The 22,208-nt window shown below is 51.7% G+C and overlaps 8 protein-coding genes across 8 annotated transcripts; 6 read left to right on the plus strand and 2 right to left on the minus strand.

The window, feature by feature from the left end:
* Positions 1-393: 393 nt before the first annotated feature.
* Positions 394-2,027, plus strand: SCP_0508690 (hypothetical protein; the record flags this gene model as incomplete). Its single annotated transcript, XM_027758924.1, has 7 exons — positions 394-491; positions 545-750; positions 805-1,016; positions 1,064-1,136; positions 1,194-1,240; positions 1,291-1,842; positions 1,890-2,027. 7 exons carry the CDS (start codon positions 394-396, stop codon positions 2,025-2,027), a joined length of 1,326 nt encoding a protein of 441 aa, XP_027614725.1.
* A 491-nt stretch (positions 2,028-2,518) lies between these two features.
* On the plus strand, positions 2,519-3,442 carry SCP_0508700 (hypothetical protein; the record flags this gene model as incomplete). Its single annotated transcript, XM_027758925.1, has 3 exons — positions 2,519-2,782; positions 2,831-2,952; positions 3,013-3,442. The coding sequence occupies 3 exons, from the start codon at positions 2,519-2,521 to the stop codon at positions 3,440-3,442; spliced, it is 816 nt and encodes a 271-aa protein (XP_027614726.1).
* Positions 3,443-3,487: 45 nt separating this feature from the next.
* SCP_0508710 (hypothetical protein) lies at positions 3,488-5,877 on the plus strand (the record flags this gene model as incomplete). The annotated part of the gene is made up of 7 exons (XM_027758926.1): positions 3,488-3,649; positions 3,705-4,049; positions 4,103-4,248; positions 4,301-4,692; positions 4,745-4,936; positions 4,986-5,097; positions 5,145-5,877. 7 exons carry the CDS (start codon positions 3,488-3,490, stop codon positions 5,875-5,877), a joined length of 2,082 nt encoding a protein of 693 aa, XP_027614727.1.
* Positions 5,878-6,423: 546 nt separating this feature from the next.
* Positions 6,424-7,144, plus strand: SCP_0508720 (hypothetical protein; the record flags this gene model as incomplete). The annotated part of the gene is made up of 3 exons (XM_027758927.1): positions 6,424-6,591; positions 6,640-6,924; positions 6,977-7,144. The coding sequence occupies 3 exons, from the start codon at positions 6,424-6,426 to the stop codon at positions 7,142-7,144; spliced, it is 621 nt and encodes a 206-aa protein (XP_027614728.1).
* Positions 7,145-7,797: 653 nt separating this feature from the next.
* SCP_0508730 (hypothetical protein) lies at positions 7,798-8,154 on the plus strand (the record flags this gene model as incomplete). Its single annotated transcript, XM_027758928.1, has 1 exon — positions 7,798-8,154. One exon carries the CDS (start codon positions 7,798-7,800, stop codon positions 8,152-8,154), a length of 357 nt encoding a protein of 118 aa, XP_027614729.1.
* A 5,978-nt stretch (positions 8,155-14,132) lies between these two features.
* On the plus strand, positions 14,133-15,410 carry SCP_0508740 (hypothetical protein; the record flags this gene model as incomplete). Its single annotated transcript, XM_027758929.1, has 6 exons — positions 14,133-14,252; positions 14,312-14,495; positions 14,568-14,736; positions 14,796-14,902; positions 14,956-15,173; positions 15,249-15,410. The coding sequence occupies 6 exons, from the start codon at positions 14,133-14,135 to the stop codon at positions 15,408-15,410; spliced, it is 960 nt and encodes a 319-aa protein (XP_027614730.1).
* Positions 15,411-15,844: 434 nt separating this feature from the next.
* SCP_0508750 (hypothetical protein) lies at positions 15,845-17,479 on the minus strand (the record flags this gene model as incomplete). Its single annotated transcript, XM_027758930.1, has 1 exon — positions 15,845-17,479. The coding sequence occupies one exon, from the start codon at positions 17,477-17,479 to the stop codon at positions 15,845-15,847; it is 1,635 nt and encodes a 544-aa protein (XP_027614731.1).
* Positions 17,480-18,884: 1,405 nt separating this feature from the next.
* On the minus strand, positions 18,885-21,873 carry SCP_0508760 (Periodic tryptophan protein 2 homolog; the record flags this gene model as incomplete). Its single annotated transcript, XM_027758931.1, has 8 exons — positions 18,885-18,981; positions 19,035-20,932; positions 20,987-21,122; positions 21,174-21,320; positions 21,378-21,477; positions 21,533-21,627; positions 21,680-21,792; positions 21,856-21,873. The coding sequence occupies 8 exons, from the start codon at positions 21,871-21,873 to the stop codon at positions 18,885-18,887; spliced, it is 2,604 nt and encodes an 867-aa protein (XP_027614732.1).
* Between the last annotated feature and the right edge of the window lie 335 nt (positions 21,874-22,208).

Below are 22,208 nucleotides of genomic sequence, written 5' to 3' on the forward strand. Positions count from 1 at the left end.
CATTTGGGCTTACACCAATTACCCTCCTCGCCATGGTGTGTGGTGACTGCTGAAGCATTGTATGTGTATTTTTCGCAGTGGCGGGAGGTGGTAGTAGGTATGCACTAGCATTCATGCCTGGTGAAAGGCAATGTTGAATGCCGCTTCTATGGCAGAGCACACCACGCCAACTTCATCTCGCGAATGCTGGGCGGAGGCAATCTGGCGATCATCTGCATGCCAATCTGTGGGATAAAGGGCTTCCTCGGAGTTAGGCTCGGCCAATTAGATGGCAGTGACGAAGGGCCCAGACATGGTGGACCACCCGGCCCGTGATCCGGCATGGCGGCATCAAGTCCGGCTCGGCGGCATGATGAACATGTGAGATGTGCAAGGGACGTGCTTACAAGCAATATGCAGGCAGATGAATGCATACTGTTCTTTGCCATTCTGGCCCCTCCTACATTCTCCCCTGCATCTGCAAGCCAACTGCCTGAGCCCGCCATACACCTGTGCGTTCCTTCAACCGATGCATGCTGTAATCGTCCCATTGATTGGCAGACAGTATCAAGATGAGCAATCTGTCACCCATGCCACTGACCGATCAGATAGCAGGAGTCTTGGAGCTCATGTTCCGCCGAAAACTCCATCTGGCCACTCATGCAGCCCATTCTGCGCCATCTATAGAAGTGCCTCCGTCCATGCCATCCGCCCTCCTATTGAAGTGCAATGGCATTGCAGATGCTCTTGTGAAGGCCATCCTTAATCCTGGTAGTCATTAGTCTTGCCGCAGGTCTGATCACACTGATCACGCCATTGTAATAGTAAGGCTGCAGTGGGACATTGATAGATATTGCGACAGCCTTTCGATTCAGCCCACGGGGCAGAATGAAGTCCTCGAGGCAGAACTGGAATGGAAGTGGCCTCCTCCATTTGGTGAGAGCGAAATACGCATAGACCAGCCTGCCACCCTCGTGGACATGCACGGATGCATCTTGGCTTGGATACTTCCAAGAGTGTTGATACCAGACCGCCAGGTGAGTGGCTTGCCCAGCCTTGCACTGTGATCTGACAAATTTGTCAGACGAAGATGCTCCAAGCGACCAGGGCCCTACACCCAGCAATAGCAGCCAGTAAGCCTTCCAGCATCACCGCCAGTTGGTGACACAACCTGTTGTACTTCTTGCCTCCTGAGGAGTGTGCCCAATTCCCAGCGGGCTCCTTGTGTCTCTCGCCAGGTTGGTTCCAACAAGTAAGAGAGGTGGGTCTCCTCGCCACGCCATTTGCCTTGCGTCTGGACAGCCTTTGCAGCATATGGAGTCTGGGAGGCTGGAGACCTCCGCCAGCCTGAAGCTTGAGGGCGGAAGAAGTTGGCTGCATGATATTCATGACTCCTCCGCATTGCTGGGTGCCATCCTGGCTGTCGTTCACCCAACGCTATATGCCACAGGACGCCAGTGCTTGGGTTTGATCCAGCAAGACCCAGAATTGCGAGAGATGGTGCTGAACTGGTCGTTGCCATTCAATGCACTCCAGGTGATCGCCAACCGGGAAACTCCTTTCCACCGAGATAGCAAGACAAGATACACATTCTACGACCTGTTGGCGATGTTGGGCAACTACACTTGCGCGTGGTTGAAGTTCCCCGCCATGCGTGTCGCCATCGATTATAGTCCTGGAACTGTCATAGCCTTCTGTGGAAAGGCGATTCGTCATGGCATCACTCGAGCAGATGGCGAAAGGCTCGTCTATGCATACTTCATGCGAGAGGGTGTTCAGAACAGGCTAGGCATTCCAGCGCCCCACTGGATGCAAGCTTCATATTACGCCTCACACATTGGCATGTGCACAGTTCATCACCGAGTCTGCATTCCTAACTCAGAACAGGTCCTAACTGGCTCGCTTATTAGAGGGACATCATGCCAAAGACTGATGGAGATGAGAACACTATGCAGGGGATGGAGACTGTCGATGGCAGCTTTGTTGGCGGGACAAACTTGGCAGAGGTGATGGCAAAATGTATGGAGTCACGAATTTCCGAATCCTAGCTGAAGGTTGGCGAGCGCGCGGTATGAGTGCGCATTTCACATCTCGACAGTGTTCAGCTCAAGGTGTAGTTATCACTGATGGCAGCGTATGGTTGGCGGACCTCGAAGTTGGCGGAGGTGGTGGCGAAATGTATTCAGTCGAGAAGTTGTGAGTGCTAGTGGGGCAGATGGCGGCAGTGTTGGCGAGCGCGCGGTGCAAGTGCACATTTCCCTTTTGAACATTATGCTACTCCGAGTCAAGGCAAAGTTAGCACTGAGGGCAACATACAATTGGCGGACCTCTCGCCAACATGGCATCCTTATCTGCATAACACTGATATGGTGCCTAAAGAGACCACGAGGTGATAAGGCCCAGGCATTGCAGTCATTCTTAACCACCTTGATGAGTAGTCTGGTGGGCAGCAAGGCCGTGTGTGATTTGCACGTGTTGTGCGATAGGGACACAATGCTCATCGATTGGCTTGGAATACGACTCCCCACTGACCTGAACCATGAGCAGACGCAACAAAAGCAGGCTCGTTGTAGACCTGGATGACGAGGTTGAGTTTGTGACCAAGGTAGCTAAGCAGACCACTAGGGGAGTACGCTATGTGGACGTACCTTTGCCCATGCCCACAGGTTCAAACGTGCCATTGCCTTCCAAAAGTCCATCGAAGGCTCCAGCTTCAGGCTCCTTGTTTAACTTGGATGATGGCGACGTCCTGGGCAACATAGGTGTGCCGATTCAGCTGGATCTGGCGGCTCGGAAGACAAAGGTGGGCACTCCCGCCATGACCATCTGACGGTCTGACCATGCGCGATAGACCCAGAATGACTTCATGAGGGACTGGATACCCCACCGTGATGACTATCTTCATGCCATTGTCGAGATGGAAGCCTCGCCTGAGCCCAGAAACTGTGCGGAATGCAAGGTTGGCGAGGGACGGTGGCGATGCCTGGACTGTATGGGCAGACCGCTCACCTGTACTGACTGCTGTCGTAACAGCCATCAGCATGCTCCTTTCCATCGGATAGAGCATTGGCAGGGTCAGTATTTTAAGCCGACATCACTGTATCGGGTTGGCGTCTGCATCCATTTGGGGCATGGCGGAGATCCCTGCCCTCTGGGCGCCTTCACAGCACATAACAACCCTGTGCCGGTGGTGGCCCCGGGGTCCAATTTCTGGAATGCCTCCAATGAAGACCTAAATGCACATGATGGCGAGGTCTCAGATGATGGTGCGGTCCCATTCAACTTTGCACCTCTGGCAGGCACCCTTGACGGTGAAGCAAGGCAAACCGACAATGCTCCCGATCCCACTTGGGAGGAAGATGTGCCACCGGTGCTCTCCCGGCCACCTCGCCGTGATAGTTACGGGAATCAGATCATAGTCATTGTCGACATCTCTGGCGTTCACCATATCAGCGTTGACTGATGCCAGTGTGAGATGGCAGTGGAGCGTGACATGCAGCTTCTTCAAATGGGACTTTACCCTGGTACCGTCAAGGATCCCCATACCGCCTTCACATTCGCCGTCCTCGACAATTTCCTTCTGGAGAACAAAGAGTGCAAGACGGCGGCATTGAACTACTACAGCAAGCTCAAACGGGTCACGAGCAATGCCTTCCCTGGCACCATTCCCGTAAGTGTTCACATGCATTCCCATGGCCCAACCGTTCATGCCAGTTCCTCGCCAGGACCGTTATCGTGAGCTGATGTGGGTGTCCCGCCAATGGCGCCAACTCAAATATCACAAGTGGCACGGCTTCTCACACGATGCCCTCCATCCTGTGGAGAAGGGTGGCCTCGCCATCTTTTGTCCGGCCTGTCCCCAGCCTGGGCTCAACCTGCCTTTCGATTGGCAAGCGGATCCAGTGCAGTGGAAGTTCAAACGCGGCTTTGTCATGGATGGCAATTTCAGTGCAGAGCACATGAAGATGAAGCACCCCAAGGAGGACGTCACCCTCAGTGACGGCCAGGCATTCATGGTCGGCCAAGAGGATTACAAGGCTCATCTGGCGGTGGCCATGGAGTCGCATCAGGTGCGTGTCTGGCTGCACGTTCTTCTTCCGCCCTTGACTCCTAAGCCCACCAGCGCTCCACTTGTCATGAGCACCGTGCTGTCAATCAGGCCAATGTGGATTGCGCCAACCTCAACGCCACAGGAATCGGGGCCACTGCTTGCGCCAGACATGGTTTCTTCGTCCCTCATACTGTCGTCGATTTCCAGAAGGGAGAAAGGTTCGCATATGTCTCTTGTCATGATTCATTCTCACTGATGCACCCTCTGCAGACAAATGAATATGGATTACTCTCTCAGCAATGCGCTCCTGACCCTCACCGGTATCACCCTCATCCTCGTCATGTATGACATCATGTGCCAGTATGGCATCCATGTCCGCAAATGTTTCCGCCACAGCGCCTATCTGAGGATGCCCTTCGAGCTCAAGGTAGACCAAGGCATCGGCTTGTTTCATGTGCATGGACACCAAGATTGCTGCTTCCAACGGTTCTCGCCCAACTTTATAGTTGGCGCTGGTATGGTCGATGGCGAGGTCATCGAGACCCTGTGGGCGCCCACAAATGAGGTCTCAGGCAGTACCAGGGGCATGACCCGAGCTCACCGCCAAGAAGTCCTTGACGATCACATGAATGACTCCAACTGGAAGAAGATGACTCGCATGGGTGAGCCTGGTTCCTCCTTCCCTATTTGCCACCTGCCTTATGCTGCCTATAGTGCCAACCTTGATGACAAAGTGGAAACGCGTGCTCCTGGGCTTCCCACGAAGCAAGGAGTCCTTTGAAGCTTTATCTGCATCCACAGATGAGGATGTCCTTGAGGCATGGCAGAAGGAGTACGACGATGCTATGGACGCTCGCCAAAATGATCCGAAGATCATGGACACCTTCGATGTCCAGCTCATGAAGGGTGAGTATCCTTCCATCGTCATGTGGCATGTAGTTGACGTGAATGCAAGCCCCGGGTAAAGACCTCACCCAACTCAGACTGGCGGGCGAGGAGTCCGCCAAGGGCTTGGAGAAGGGCACCGCCAGATGGTTGTCGACTGGCCTCAAAATTCAAGAAGCACAGTGAGTTTGCCTCATCTTAACAAAAATACAGCTCTGACGGCCTTCAGGCTTAAGCTTGCGAATGATATCTGCAAGGCGGGTCAAAATCCGAGCATGGCGGAGGACCTCAAGACTCTCGAGCGCCGTCAGCACCTCGAAGTCAGCATTCTCACATTCCAACGTCGCTCTGAGAAGTTCATGGGAAGGTTGGAGGACATTCCCGCCATGGAAGATCATGACGATGGTGCGCTCTGGGATTTCTTGGATGAGAATCCTTTTCAAATACACCCGGAGGATGCTGAGTATGGCGAGGATGCGATTCCTCCCGAGCGAGCTTCCTTGAATTTACCTTCGCAGATAGGATTCGTGGCCGCCGTCGCCAACGGGCTCCAGACCCTGGCAGCCCAAGAGTTGGAGTTGCGCAAAGGCCTGATGAATGACATCCTCCACGAGCTTCGCATGGCACTTGGACTGAAGTCTTACCTCTACCGCAAGAGGGTTCGTCCCGCCAACAGCGTCGGAACCATGACCCGTGCACAGGCGGAGGTTCATGCTGCCGATCAGACCATCTTGGCCTGCGCCAAGCTCTATTCCACCAACCGACGTGCCATTATGCGCTTGGGCGCCACCGATGAAGACTTGGCCCTCTATCGCCCTTTGGATAAGAAGGACCTGCACGTGAAGACTGCCGTCATCGAGGCTAGCACCTCCGGGCTCAGGAACATCAACCTGGCTTGGTTCTGGACCATGGATGTCGCTGGAGATCGAGGTTCATCAGAATGGATGGACGAGTGTTCGTAATTGTCCGATCGATCTCTAGGCCTCCTGCTAATTCACCCTCCAGTCTATAGAGTGAATTAGCTGCGTGCCAGAGCTCGATATGAGAGATGGAGGGAGGAGCGTGTCTTGGTCCACTCGGAAATGGCCTGGACCATAGCCACCTTCAAGCGGAATGTGGAACGATGGGCTCACTGGCTCGAGATGACGGATCCTTCCTGGCGGGGTCATGTTTGCTATGCCGCCAGGCAAGTGAGTATGTGGCGGACCTTCGCCAGCCACGCCACTGACGCCTTCAGCCACATCCTCGCCCTGGACATTGAGGACGAAAGGGTGGGCGATGAAAATGTGCTTTGAGTCAGGGTTCACTGGGGTGTACGCATATTCATGTTTGCTATATCGATGTAGTGATCATCATGTATGTAATTCCTACTCACCAATATCACATTTGGCGAAGTGACCTCCATCCTCACCTGAGGGCTTCATCTCGGCATGTGCTCTCCAATCGCATGACATCAGACATCAGATAAGGTCGATCAGATATCAACCTCGGATCATCCACTCACCATCATGTCTGCCCAGTCTTCAACATCAGATGCGCGCCCCTGCCTGTTCTCCAGAGGGAGGTTGCAGTTGGAAGTCTACACTTGGAGGATCCAAGAAGCTGTTCTGGCACTGGAGCCTGACCCAGATCACTTCACCAAGGTCCGTTGGGAGGAAGGCTTGCGCTGGGAGATGGTACGCCTTTCTTGCTGATATCGCCTGACCCTGCTGAGTCCTGTGCAGTTCGCCGTCAGGGGTATCTGTGGCGACCTCGCGTTGGCGGGTCATGCTGACCATATTGACCATGGCGGAGTTATCGCCAGTGTCCTCACCATCTGCACTTTCAATCGCGAAGTTCTGCGCCCCATCAGCATTGACGTCAAGGCGATTCCACGCCCCACCACCCTCGTTCCTCATCCTAAGAACCTACTCAAGGATTCACCCGACTACTGGTGGAAATGGGATCGTCAGGTTGGGCCGGCGGGGAGCCCTATGGAGGCCTGGTGGTACAAACTTGGTGATCCCTGGGTGAGTGGTACGTTCCAGCACCTTACAGTCTTGCTGAACCTCGAGAATGTAGGAGAAGGTGTACACTGTCTCCGAGTCTACACTGGTGCAGCTTGAACAGCTGCATGTTCGTGTCGCAAACCTCACTAGTTGGTTGCATGAGAGGACAGATCAGAACCTGGATGTGGTGCTGGAAGAGCTGCAGGAGGCGACGCGGCAGCTGCGTGAGTTAGGAATGTAATCGCCCAATGCCAGGCGTCCGTTCGTGCTGTAGTGTGTCGAATATAAGGTTGTCATGTCTTTGTACCTGGGCAATGTACCTGGTGTGGTAAGGCGAAACATAGTAGCCACATACTCTCCTCAGGAGGGCACATCCCCAATAGTATCTGATGCATGGCTCGAAAGCCAATGCCACATGGGAGAGTTTGGCGAAGTCATTCTGGACTGCATGTTCAGATGGCGAGTGATATCCACCACAGTTCGCCAACCCTACTCATGGTGGAAAGGACCGCCATTCATCTCCACATACTCTACCCAGAAGGGCACATCTCAAATTGTATCTGATGCATGTCTCGAAACACCGATGCCAATTGAGAGAGTTTGGCGAAGTCATTCTGAACTCCATGTTCAGATGGCGAAGGATATTCGCCACAGTTCGCCAACCCTTCCCACAGTGGGAGAGAGTGTGATACTGCAAGGAGAGCTGATAGTGAGCTAACCAGAATTGGAGGGAATGATGGGTGGATTACGTGGAAATTATTGGCCGGCGGTAGCTCCATCATTGCCCTGTTAGGCGGTGGATCAATCACTGAAAAATATGCCCATGGCGGTTGACTGATCGCTGAGAACTACACCTATGGTGGTGGGCCGATAGGTCTGAGCAAGAGGTGCCGCATGAGCAATGACTCGGCGTCGGAGCCCCCTTCTTCTGTGGTGTCCTTCGGCTCGTACGCTGATTTGCACACGTCCGCATCCTCGTCTACTTCGTGCTCTTCGGTTGACTTCGGGTACAATCCGTTCACTTCGTATGGTCTACTTCTTGGCTCGGGCAACCAGGTGTGGCATCCGCCCATGCTTCCCCCTGACCAATCTCCACGTTTCATACATCCGCCCATGCTTCCCCCCGACCAATCTCCATGTTTCATACATCCACCTATGCTACTCCCTGACGAATCATCCGGTATGTTCCTTCACCCACCCATGCTTCACCAAGACGACACGGACACGATACGAGCCCAGTTGACAACCTAGGGCAAGGCAAATAACTCAGCTATGCCCGGGCTAGTCAGATATTTCAGGCGACCCATGCTTATGGGCTCAGAAATATACCTATGGCGGTGGGCCGATGGCTGTATAATAGCCCTGTGGTGGTGGGCCGATCGCTCAGAACACTACCTATGGAGGTCGGCCCATCGCTCAGAACCCTACCTATGGGGTTGTGCCGATGGCTGTATAATAGCACCGTGGCGGTGGGCTGATCGCTCAGAAATATACCTATGGCGGTGGGCCCATCGCTCAGAACACTACCTATGGAGGTCGGCTCATCGCTCAGAACACTACCCATGGCGGTGGGCCGATGGCTGTATAATAGCACCGTGGTGGTGGGCCGATCGCTCAGAACACTACCTATGGCGGTGGGCCGATCGCTCAGAACACTACCTATGGCGGTGGGCCCATCGCTCAGAACACTACCTATGGCGGTCGGCCCACCGCTCAGAACACTACCTATGGCGGTGGGCCGATGGCTGTATAATAGCACCATGGCCGATCGCTCAGAACACTACCTATGGAGGTCGGCCCATCGCTCAGAACACTACCTATGGTGGTGGGCCGATCGCTCAGAACACTACCTATGGTGGTCGGCCCATTGCTCAGAACACTACCTATGGCGGTGGGCCGATCGCTCAGAACACTACCTATGGTGGTCGGCCCATCGCTCAGAACACTACCCATGGCGGTGGGCCAATGGCTGTGTAATATATACCTATGGCGGTAGGCCGATCGCTCAGAACACTGCCTATGGCGGTCGGCCCACCGCTCAGAACACTACCTATGGCGGTGGGCCGATGGCTGTATAATAGCACCGTGGCGATGGGCTGATCGCTCAGAACACTACCTATGGCAGTTGGCCGATGGCTCAGAACAGCTCCAATGGCGGTGGGCCGATGGCTGTACAATAGCCCCGTGGCGGTGGGCTGATCGCTCAGAAATATCCCTATGGCGGTGGGCCGATCGCTTAGAACACTACCTATGGCGGTGGGCCGATCGCTCAGAACACTACCTATGGCAGTGGGCCAATGGCTGTGTAATAGCCCCGTGGCGGTGGGCCGATCGCTCAGAACACTACCTATGGCAGTGGGCCAATGGCTGTGTAATAGCCCCGTGGCGGTGGGCCGATCGCTCAGAACACTACCTATGGCGGTGGGCCGATGGCTGTATAATAGCCCCGTGGCAGTGGGCCGATCGCTCAAAAATACACCTATGGCGGTGGGCCCATCGCTCAGAACTATCACCGCGGCGGTGGGCCCATGCCTGTATAATAGTTGCATCATGGTGGTGGGCCGATCGCTCAGAAATACTCCTATGGCGGTGGGCCCATCGCTCCAGCATTCCCTTCATCGCCATGAGCCGATCACTGACAGCTCCTTACACAGACCGATGGGCTGACGTCCGCTGGCTGTCCAGTTCATGACAATGTCAGGGTAAATGGGAGTCCAGTTCACAAACATGACTGAATGGGCTGATAGCACCTTGAAGCACACTGCAGAACCTGTTAGCAATATGTATGCTATCAAGAAGCAGTATCGCTCTGATGGTATACCAGCAGGGTCAATTATTCCATTAACAAGCATACAACAAAGCTGTATGTTAATTCCAATCTTTGGAAAGAAGGCAGATATGATGTGGACAACTGATAGCATCTTAGATCTCTGTTCCTCCTTTCTAGTAAATAATTGGCTTAACCTGTACGCATATAAGACCATATGGTAGCTTGAATTATGCTTTGTATCTGTAGTACAAGTCTGAGATACTCTGAGACTACCTGAGGAATAGATACGTTGCCTGTGTTGCTCTGAGAAGGTTTCAGACACTCTGATTACGCCTCAGATAGCCTGGGAAAAAAAGCCTTTCCTGGGACATCCTCAGGGAAAAAGTGATTTTCCTGATGCTATAGGAGTGATAGATTACCTAAGTGTCCTATTCTAGTGTAACATATTATCCCTCAAAAATAAATAAATAAATGACTGTAATAGCCCAGTGACAGACTTACCCAGTGAACCACAGCAGAAACACAATTCTGATACAACATTGCTCCTATAGTTATGAAAACATTTTAACAGAGTCTATTTCCAGAACTATAAAAATTTATTCCTAATAGTAGCAATTGGGGGATTAGTGGTAGAGAATGATTAACAGGGCATAGCAGTGAGAAGGGAGGCATGAGCATTTTTGACTTTGCATTCACTTCAAGATACGGTACTAGTATACTCATCAGGAAAAACACTTTTGCTCTAGGTTACTCTAGGGAGTATGAACTTTCCCAAAGTAGCTCAGAGCAGCTCAGAGTATCTTAGAGTACTTTAGCACAGCCTGAGCTACCCTCAGAAATTGGGCTTTTTCTAGAGCATCTTACTAAATTTTGCACATCTCACAGATTATTTATCTGGAAAAACACTATTGCTCTAAATTCTATGTACTTTTCCAAAGTGTCTTAGAGCATCTTAGAGTATCTGAAAGCAGTCTGGGCAATTCTAGGAATTTCAGACTTTCTCAGAGTATCTCAGCAGCACTCTGAATCACTTTGAGATACTCATAGAATTTACAGTATCTATAAGATGTTCTGAGAAATAATCTGTTGCATTTATAAGGCTGTTATAAAATTTCACTCTTTACTTTATATAATAGTTTGCATTATAACATATTTTGCTTCTGCTATTTAGCTATTATATTGTTTTTGACCCTCTGAGTTTATAAATGAGGTCATTTGTGCTTGTGTCTTTTTGTGAAAGATAAGATTGTAATGTAGTTGAATTGTAAAGTACGTACTGAAAATGTGATTATAAGCATGCTTTGCATTGTGTTTAACTTAGCTACCCTCTTATGATTGGCAGAATTTGTCCAAGTCCCTTTAGCAAAATCTTATATATATATTATATATGAGTGTAACCTTATAAGCAGATATAGTGTGGTGACTAAAGTGTTTAGTATTATTTGATCAACATTTGAAACTTATGGCCTTAAATAAGGGTTGCCAGACTTACCTTCGAGGTTGATGGCTCAGTCCTGGCTGGTAACAAGTTGAAAAATCACTTTTTAAACTTAGATCCTTGGTACTCACTGCTAATCTGAATAGTATAATGGCAACATATTTATTTTTCTAATATCTACACTTGAGAGTTCCTTGATGATAATCTAAAAGAATATAAGGGCAACCTAGGAGAATTCTGAGTGCTTTATAGGAGTATCCTAGGTGCACTCTGAGAGTACTCTGAGAATGTCTGAGAAACTTTGCCTAAAAGACTTTTCTTTGAGGGCACTCTGAGTGCTCTGAGTGCTTTGAGCACTTAAAGTGCTTTAGAATGCTCTAGAATGCTCTTAGAGTAACCTGTCACTAAAGGTGTTCTTTCTGATGAATGACTTAAATGAACTTATAGCTCTTATTTAAGGACATAAGGACAAATAGGGCATAAGTCATATTCCCTGAGTGTCTGAAATTTGACTTATTAAGACTTATTTAAACACTTATGGCCTTAAATAAGGGTTGCCAGACCCAAAAGTCCAACTAAGTCCCTAAGAAAAAGTTAGGTTTTCCTGATGCTAGTGTAATACATATCGATTGGATTACATGTAAGAACATTGGGCATGAATGACAGCACAGGCAGCACATTAAACAGTGGCATATGAGATGCAGTGGACTCTTGCATTCTTGCTGCTCTCGTGCACAGGGCCAACAGCAGCATATCGCACAGGAATATATTGGGTTAACTTGTAGTTCTTGGCAATCCAGAGAACAAGCACTATTATGACACTGATATCTTCATCGTCTACAAGTGCAGGCATGTTGAAACAAACCCAAGTTATCAAAAGACAAAACATTGCACCAGATAGAATAAAGCTTGAGAAGGTAAAAGTTTGTATTTGGTTCATTGATATTCTGATAATGGAACAACAACTGCCTGGCTGTCTCTATTGAGAGACTCTGCCACCTGATCACTGATCATCTAGGATGCATCACACAAATGTCAGATAACCACTGATCGTGCATTGATCAACATTCAACCATCGTATCTCAAAGGTCTGAGCAAGAAAAAGATACCCAATAATTGTGAAATACTGGGAATAATCATAAAATTCAAGGCTTACCTTCCCAGCTTCACTCGAGATGTAGGCCATATGAGATCTTTAGAGCAGGAAGACAAAGACTTTGAACTTTCTGAGCATGATGGAAAGATAGGCAGGGCCAGAAATGTCCAAGTCCTAAGATCTGAGACATTGAATGAAGTGGTTGAGTGGAAGGCATAGCCACTAGCATAGGCCTGTAGCTCTGCTAGAAAATGCATAAATGTTTCAGTTGATGAATCACATCTTGCATCCACCGCTAAGAGATCCACAAAATTACAGAATCCTACATAATGATCATCTTCCTATACAGTCCTACATAGTACTACATAAGTGTGGCAATTCTACTGAAACCTACAGCAGGGGCTGTTCTACAGAAGGAGTTCACCTTTGCAGATGGATGGTGAGATACTATCTTGCCATCTCTTGCCTCATAAATCTTACTCTGTACATACATATTCACCTTATCAGATTCGCACTATGCTGTATCATTCTTACCCCCACTGTCCGGTTCTGAATCTTGAGAAAGCTGAGGGAGAACACAAACCCAGAGAGATGAAGACACAAGTTAACCGGTGGATAAGTGGTGGACCGCCTGTGGTGAAGCGCGTTACTGATTATCACATGATATGTCATGTCGTGTCACTCAGCCTCAGCCGGGAAAATTGGTCATACCAAGGCTTTTCCCAAGGGGAACGGGCCGCCGCCCACCCAGGGGTTTTGGCGCGAAGCGTCAAAATCGTGCCCAGGATTTTCTCACCGACACGTCAGCGAGAAGGTTTTATTCTCTATATCATCCATCTTCTGACAGGCCTAAAGTCTACAACGGGACTTCTAGTTCTCATTTCGTGATTTCTACCTCCTCGATGTTTCAGCTTTCGGAATGACATGCGTGCACGGTGGTCACTGCACGCACCTGCGTTCTCCCGTCGAACTGAATGATAGTTTGATGGCATGCTCGTTCTGAAATCAGCACACACCAGGTGAGCAAAACCAATGTATTTTCTTATTTTCTCGTGATGCTAATGTTTACTGGTCCACCGCCACCCGCCTTCGTTCACGCGCCAATGCACATCTCTGCACATCTGTCCCTTAGCCATTGTACACCCACGTCGGGCCTCCTGCTGCTCCACGCGCGCAGTGGGACTGAAACCAAGCCCCACTTGTCTTCCGTTGTAACTCATACCCCACATACCGCTCGCGGCCTGTATCTCTTGTTTGGCAGTCAGCAAGACCCCGCGTCACCACCCGCTGTGTTCCCGCCTCCTACCTACCATCTTCCGTGCTTGTGTTGGGCTCCCGTGCAGTTCATGTACTGCAGGGCTAGCTGCCAACACTCAGCGATGCTGTGCATGGTGCGCGGCCTACACTTCAGCCTCCAGTCTCCCGCCATTTCCCACCCCTCTCTACCCATCTGTTGCCCTGCCTCACATGGGTGCTTTTCATTGTGACACCATCTGTATCCTACGTGCAATTCACACTCTTGCTCAGTGGTCAGTTACCGGGTATGACAATATTGGTACACATCTACCTTTTCTTTGCCTGCAATTTTCCTTCCCCTCCTAGCTTTCCCTGTTCAGATTATGTTCTGCAGGGATTTGTAGTATAAAATATATTTTATGGATCCTTTCCATGAATACGAGAATAGGGTGGGCTCCTGGGGCCTGGTGCATTAAGGTTAGGGTTAGATTGGTCCGAAGTCACGCGTAGGACCAATCCGACCAATCGGTCGACCAATTGGTCCGGACCCTTGGTATGGCGTTGTTGCCCTCAGCCGCATATCGTGGTTGTCATGCGGTTACATACCTCCCCCTCTCAGAAACTGCTTTCCTACAGTCTGCCTTTAAAGACTATATCCTTACCTATACTGTCTCTCCTAATTTCTCGCCATGCACTTGAACAATATAGAAGTTTCCATTTTCTCGCAAGAGAAGACCCTTCAGGAGTATGTTGTACACATCGAGGACACAAATACAATCTCCTGCTACATCCCAAGCGAGGCAGGGAAGGTACGGCTTGGCAACGGCAAACATCAGATTATCGTTTTTCTGACGATGATTTTTCGCAGAACTTTGAAGTGCGGTGGCGGATTGGCTCGGCAGCCACACACGCTTTCTCCGTCAGGTGCTATCTCGACGGGCGACCGGCTGGTCATACTAGCGGGAAGCCTGGCTGTTGGGGTTATCGCACAGGGATCAGGACTGCAATTAATATGCGACGGCCGTTCCAGTTTGCAAACCTTCAGACGACGGGTATGGTCTTCATCTACACCGAATGTCGCCTGTGCAATCTCATCCAGGCCAATTTCTTCATCCCTATCACAGATGACGATCAATTCTTGGATGCATCCAGAGCTAACGAGAGGCTGGGTTTAATTAGCGTGTGCTTCCTCCGCGTCCTGGAAAGGAGAACCGTTGGGTTCGAACCGAAGACGTTGGAGGACGTGGGTCCTGTGCACGAGGAGACAAAAAAGATTAGCGTGCATTGCATCTCGTGAGCCAATCCATCCAGTGACCTATTCTATGTGAGCTAGGAGGCAATCTGGCTCGTAGTTTGGGAGACGCCCATCCCTGTCAACCGCGTCGGAACACAAAGGCGAAGACCCTGGACACAAATGAAAATCCGTTCCTTAATTTCATTTTCAGATACAAGCCACGTGGTGAGTCCACCGCTGATAAACATGATTTTATCCAACTGAAGTCCACGCCACAGACGTTCTGAAGGCCGAAGGCATTATCTCTTCCTCTGCGACGATACCACGTGCAAATGTATCTCTTGTGAGAGCGAGAAGAGGTCCGTCAATGCCACCGAGCACAGGGAGAGTCATGCGCCCAAGGAGAGCCGCTGAGTCTCCAGCGCAGGGCGAACGCGAGACGAAACGGCGAAAGACAATTCCAGAGAAAAAGTTACAAGACATTGAGTTTTTTCAGGCACGTTCCTCTCGCCATAGTGACACTGGGCACTGGCGCTCTCCATTTACTGACAGGAACGCCTTTCTGCTGCAGAGCCAGTTGGGCGATGCTCAGAAACAAGTGCGCAGTATTAAAACCAAAATTAACAATGCGAGGGCTTTCCGATCCCATCCTTTGCCTGTGAAGAAGGAAGAAAAGCCTCTACGCTTCAACTTCTCGTCGGATGATGTGATCGACTTGACACTCGATGAATGATGGCTCTGGTAACTTCAGGATGGTCAACAATAATGATCGGCCGTGCGGTGTGTTATTCTATACCTTCTTATTCTGGATGTGTATAATGTCAGGGCGGTTTTCTATGTAATACAGTTGAAAAAGCATGTACGAACTCCATACGATGTCTTCTTAATCTCCAAGCTTAAATCTCAGTGTTCTTACCCGATTCCTGGCATTGCTCCTCTAGCATATATAGTGTTAGTAAAACCGGACCACTTCCGACCGCATTCTTTGCAGGACAACGCCGCATACAGTCGGCCTTCAAGCTTCAGGCGTACTCCAACGTCTCCGTATAAATTACATTCGGTGAGTACCGTGAAGATACATTTGGACTTTGATTGTGCATTTCCTCGAGCTCAGGCTGCCATACATTTACACTTACGTCCAATGTTATCACTCCAGCGCAGCGCGCATCAACCCCGCGCCTGAGGACCGCCCACGCTAAGCGTCATGCTGTGCCAGCCTTCCACCATAGACTTGAACCTGTCGCCCAAGAATGCGAAGGTCACCCTGCTGAATTTTCCGGACGCATGCTCTTCTACGAGCATCGTAACGATGCCGTACGTCATCCCCTCGGCCCATACCCTGCGCGCTATCCACGGGAAGTTATACAGTTTCGCATTCCCGATGAACACGATGAACGCGCACGAACTCGAGCCGCTGCGCACGTTCTCGCCTGCCTTTGGCAGCTTCCAGAAGCTGCCGTCAAGGGCGGCGATGACCGTCGACCCTTGGTCATTCACTGGATCCATGTTCGCCGTCTCGGGAAATCCGGTGCGTTTTCGGCGGAGAAAGACCGCAGGAGCCGCCTTCGCGGTGAATTTAAGGTACCCTGCGTCGTCCATGCTTCCCTTGGGCGCATGGTCCAGCCACCAGCCAGGTGGCCACCGCCCGTCAATCACCTTCTCTACATGCACGCTCGGCTGGTCGGTGTCCACGCGCCCGAGCCCCTCGAGGCTCCTTGTAGGGATGTATGCCTTACCGGAGACGGTTGTGGTTGGGAATATGGGGAAGCTCGAGAGCTGTCTGCTAGGGGGCAAGTGGAAAGAGGACGCAAGCCAGCTCGCGGTGCCACCCTTCTTGAGGATGGCCTGCGCAAGTGCGATCGTTGCGCCGACGCGGTCGTCTTTGGCGAACTTCTTCGGGTCGAGGGTGACGCCGAAAAGGCCCATGATGCTGAAGACCATGTCGACGGGGCGCGAGGACGTGCGCATCAACGCGCTGCGCCAGATGGCATGCTTTTGCGCGTCCAAGTTCGACAGCAGCATCGCGCCGAGCAGGGCCCAGACATGACTCTTGATCGCCTCAGTCGTGTTCCCAAACATGCGGATGGTGAGGTCCAGGTGCTGGTCGCCACCGTCCCTGCCCGTGAACACCGTGTCGCTCGTGTGTAGCTGCAACACCTGCGTGAGCTTCGCGTACGCTGACCGCCGCGAGACGAGCTCATGCACATGTGTCTTTGATCGCTTGAACTGCCCCGAACCGTGCTTCCACGAGAACAGCACCAGCGACTGCTTCGGCGCGACGACCTCCTGCAGCGTCCACCCTCGCTGTATCCACGCCGTGTCCGCCTCGAGGCTCACGAGGTGGCGCATGCCCCCGGGCAGTACTAGGCACGCCGCGCACGACTGGTAGATGTGGTGCATGCTCTTGATCTGGAACGACTGGTCCGCCGAGCTCGTCTGCATGATGCAGAGGCTGTCGAGCCAGACGTATTTCGTGTCGAGCTTCACCGCGGCAGTGCACGCGTGCATGAGCGTGTCGACACCGACCTTGTCGCCGTCCTCCGCGCCGCGCACCGAGAAGGCGCCGAACTTCTCCTGCGCAGCATGCGCGGCGCTGATCGGGTTCCCCCGCCAGACGTACGAGATCGCACAGTAGGAGAAACCTGGGAAGCCCTCCATCTCGTAGATGCGAAGTCTCTCTTTCTCTGTGAATTGCACGCAGTCGATGAGGCGGTAGCGCTTGGGCGTGCCCTTGGAAGAGAGATCCACCGTCTTGTCTCTCAGAGAGCTCAGCGGGACGTCGTAGATGACTTCGATCGTCATCTTAGTACAGTCGGTGAATACAATGTGTGGGCGCAAAGTGAGCGCGCCTGATGCGCTATTTATCGTGATTCGAGCGCTCGCGAAGACGGTCGAGGCGCATCGCCTTTGGTGATATGCATCACGGTAGTTGATGGAAGGCGAGGTTACGTAGCTGCTGTGCACAGTTAACAGCGCTGACGGTGAGAGGGCTTAGCAATCACGCTGCTATTCGGTGTCCAGCACACCATGGATGTGGTAGCTTTCCGCCAGACGATGATGAAACGATTGCTGATCGTACTATGCTTGATTAGTGATCATCGCAGAGACCGGAGCGAATGATGTGCCTACCCCGCGAAGATGTCAAGGTCGCCGATCGCGGAGAATCGTCCACAGCGTCAGGAGCCGTTGTTCAGTGGCACAGGGCCCACATTGTTTACGGATCTTTTAAAGGTCATCATCGAAGTTGAGCCTAAAGAAGTCTTCACTGGCAGGATTTCTGTTCGAATAATATGGTTAGCAGGTTCCGTGGAGACCTCGAAATAACTGACAAGCATAGGAGCGGTTGGCAACCGCGTTAATGGTGGTCTGGTGCGTATTCGTTGCTTACTATTGACATGTATGCACTGACTTCTGCACTCGCTATCCAGCGCCGACAACAGGTTCTTCGTCAGTTAGACTCTTGGAACTATTTCGTGAACCGAATGATCTATGCAATAATGTCGGTTTTTCGGTGAGTACAAGAAAGACAACTGCAATGCACCTTTTGCTTCCAAGACGACAGGAGAGCACAACTTGAATTCATCTTACCATGGGTTTCAGAGGGAATTATGTCTGCAGAAGAGAAATGGGCAATTCCTGATGTCGTCTATGAATTTGCTGTCATACTCGAAAGGCCACCAGGTGGCGGCGGAACTTGCTCGGAGACGAGAACGGACAGAATTGCCGCCAAACACTAAGCGCACAACAACTGCGTAAAAAGGACACTTTCACTTTTGGGTCGGGAGAGCTTGCTCTCCGAGCAAGAATTTTTGAAGTCACGACGTCCGAAGTGGCGTCATCATGAGTCACATTGTGACGCGACGCGTCGGTGGCACATCCGCACGATCCGGGCCGGCCATAAGTGAGGTGCCGCTTTGTGCAATAGTGCCACTAGCTACAGGATAACTCCCGTTCATTCCCTGACCATATATTTTACCTTTGCCAGTGTAGTTGTGTTAATTTAGCTCACCGCCATGTCCACACTCCCAATGTCAACAACACCCGCATCCCCCGACTACCCGAATGGCCCGAGTTCCAATCTAATCCTGAGTTAGCTACGTTCACCGCCGTGACTTGCCTCACAAACGCGAGAGCACAACAATCCAATACAATGAACATACTTATATCTATCGTACTTTTCATCGCAATCTACAGACGACACGTCGGCTCAGCCCTCCTGCATCTCGGCATCCTCCAACTGCGCTGCCTGCTTCACCTGCATTTGGTCAACAAGATATGCTAGGGTGGCGCCGTTCTCCCCGCAACTGCAGCATGCACTTCAGCACTGTCAAACTCGCTCGCAGATGCACATACTCACAGTTTCGAGATGAGCCCTTCGCAGTCTACTAGCGCTTTCCACAGCGTCCGCAGCACACCCGCATTCTCACCTGCCCGATCCTTCAGGTATCGCCCATGCGTTCCCAATACTGCCTGTACCCATACGAGCCCGAACTCCAGATGCGGTCCATGCTCAAGGCTCTCCGCAACACACTGCAAGAGTGCGCTCACATACACCTTCGGCAGGCCCTTCACAACAAGCCTGATATCATCCCTTGGGACAGCTGCAAACACCCGCTGGACGAGCGCGCGCTCATTGAGCCGGAAAGCGAGGACCAGCGCCGGTAGGAACGTTTGCGCCGCTAGCGCACTGATTACAGCTTGCGGGGTGACCTCAAGCGCGAGGTCCACTGGGTCGAACGCGGCGCCTTCGTCAAGCGAGTAAATGAGGAGCCCCTCCGTCGTAGAGGCCGCCCATGAGCGCCCCGTCGGCGCGAACCGCACACACGTCGTGCGCACCTCCGCGCGGTACCGCCTGCGTGCCATGTCGCCCCTCCGCGCGCCCGGCAGCTCGTCGTCCCTACGATCCTCCAGGTCGCTGTTCTCTCCCCGCGCGTCAATCAAGTCAAGGTTCCCCGCGTCCGTCAGGCGCCGGCTGTCGAGGAAGTCTTGCGTCCCGTCGAGGCTCAAGTTCTCCGACGTCCGGAACTGTTTGAGAAGGACGCCCTCGCGCACGTCGTAGAGCGCGATGTGGGGACTACGGCCACCTGCGAGCACACACCGGCCGTCGGCCGTGTATACTATGCTCGAGTGCACTCCATTGGCATTGGCTGCAGTGGTGAGGTCCCCTGCATGTCGGCCACCCTTGGCATCGCGCCGGGCATCAATGGAGCCAGTCTGCCTGCCTTCATTGACATCCAAAAACACGAGCTGGCCGTCAAGTGACGCCGCGACTAGCTCCTTCCCATCTGGTCGGAACGCAAGAGCAAGAACATCAGCCGACAGCTGAAAGGGATCAACATTGTGCGAGCGCCCAAAGACTGTCCACAGCCGGACGGTGTGGTCCCACGACCCGCTCGCCAGAATGTTTCCTGCCGGAGAGAATGCAAGGGAACTCACGGGCGCTGTGTGCCCAGACAAGACGTCCAGCAGCCGACCGGTCTGCACGGACCAGAGGAAGACCTCAAAGGTGTCGGCGGAGCCAGCGGCAACAACTTCACCGCTAGGGTCAACAGCGAGGCAGGAGAATTGCGCGGGTGCGGGTGAGGTAAAGGTTCGGAAGTTTCGATACCGGACAAGATCGAAAGCACGCACGGTACCATCAAGAGACGCAGAGAAGAGTACCTGCCCAGCTTTGGCGAAATCGACCGCACTCACGGCTGCGGTATGCTCCGAGAACGTCACGAAGCAAAAGCCGGACGCACTGTTCCAGACTTTAACCTTCCCATCATCGCCACCAGTCGCAATATGCTGCCCGTCTGGAGCATACGCGAGTGTGTTCATCGTCGAGAAGTGTCCTTGCTGTTTCAGCACGTATGATTGTGACTGCCATTCCCATACTAACAGCTGCCCAAGTCCCCGAGCGCCGAACGCAAGCCACTCTCCCGAGGGATTGACGGCGACGGCGGAGATTTTCTCTTGAGAGATACTGAGTGTGTGAAGGTTGGAGAATGACGGAAGCTCCCATAGGCCAAAGACGCCCGAGGAGAACCCGACCACCAGCAAGTTGGCACCGCGATGGAATGTGCTGCAAACTACTCTTGTGTTGGGCAGGCGGAAGTAGTGCCTAGTTTGCACTCCCCAACGAGTTTTCGCAATTTCATTGAAGGACCCACTTGACGTCGAAGCCACTGGCTCTTCTTCACCACTGTCAAAGTTTTCCTGTAATGGCTTCGCCTTCCAGGTGAACACAGCTCCGTCTCTGCTGACTGTATATATCTAATTTCACGAATATCAGTACTCACACGAAAGAGAGGGAGTAGCTACACCAACCGCCTTCGCGTCTGTGGAGAAGTATGCACCAAGGACAATATCCCTGTGACCAGCAAATGTTTTAGGCCGAAAGCCTTCCACAGGGTCAAGAGTGAATAGGCGGGCAGTCATGTCCCGCGATGTCGTGATGAAGCATCTGCCCTCCTTTGTCAACCTGTACGCTCCAAGGGATGAAAATCAGACTGACTTCGAGTCGGGTGACCATTCAATACTAAGAATCTCGCCATGGTGACCCGTGTATGTCCGATGGAGGTTGAATGGTGCGAACTCGCGGACCAGATGGTTGGGGGTACGCCAAACTTGTACATGGGAATCGTGGGTGGCAGCAATGTACCTGGGGAAGAGATGCAATTAAGGATCGTGAGCACGGCGATAAAAATGAAGGACGTACTTCCCGTCCGGAGAGAACTTGATCGCCTTGACAGGCTTTTGGAAGTTGAAGTGGTGGAGCACTATGCCCCGACGGAAGTTCACCAACAATGCGCGACCATCTAGTGAATTGTTGTGTTTTGTTCCCACTCAGGGCTGAAAATTCAGGAGGTATACCTTCGTCTACGCTGATCAACACATTGGCATCAGGGCTGAGTGCGATTGCTGCGATATTTTTCCGATTCTCGAACGAAAATGTGTGTGATTTGTTACTAAGCACCTTCAGCATAACTTCACACAGTAGAAGCTATAGTTAAAACTTACTTCACGAGATCAAAGACTGAGACACGATTTCCGACAGGACTGAGTACAGAATTGCCATCTGGTGTGAATACGATATTGCCCTGTCTGTAAACAGTACCGCATAAGTTCGAAAACTATGACAGAGTAATACTTCTTAGCAACATCAGCTAACTGGAAGCAGAAAAATCGTTAAGTACCTTGAAATTCGCTTTCATGGCAGATCGCAATTCCTCCCAAATCCGTAAACGGGTTTTCAAGTAAGTGATCGCAATAACAAAAGCAAGAGCTAGAAGTGCTAGCACAGCGCGAAGGGAGGAAGGCAAACAGATTCTGAGGCAAGCCAGGAAGATTCAAGACAACTTGAAGTCTGAAGACAACCGCGCAAAAGTTGATAGCACGTGGTCTAAACAGTTTATTCATGTGACTTGAACGGGTTCCGATGACGTGTCTGGTCACCCTCTGTAAAAACGGGAAGTCCAACAAAGTCATATGTAGTCAAACAGTATACAGTCGTTGTCGCATTATAGTCTACTGCTAGTCACAAAAATTG

The sequence above is a fragment of the Sparassis crispa genome (genome assembly GCF_003851025.1).
Source record: "Sparassis crispa DNA, contig_000004F, whole genome shotgun sequence".
Classification (NCBI taxonomy): Eukaryota; Fungi; Basidiomycota; class Agaricomycetes; order Polyporales; family Sparassidaceae; genus Sparassis; species Sparassis crispa.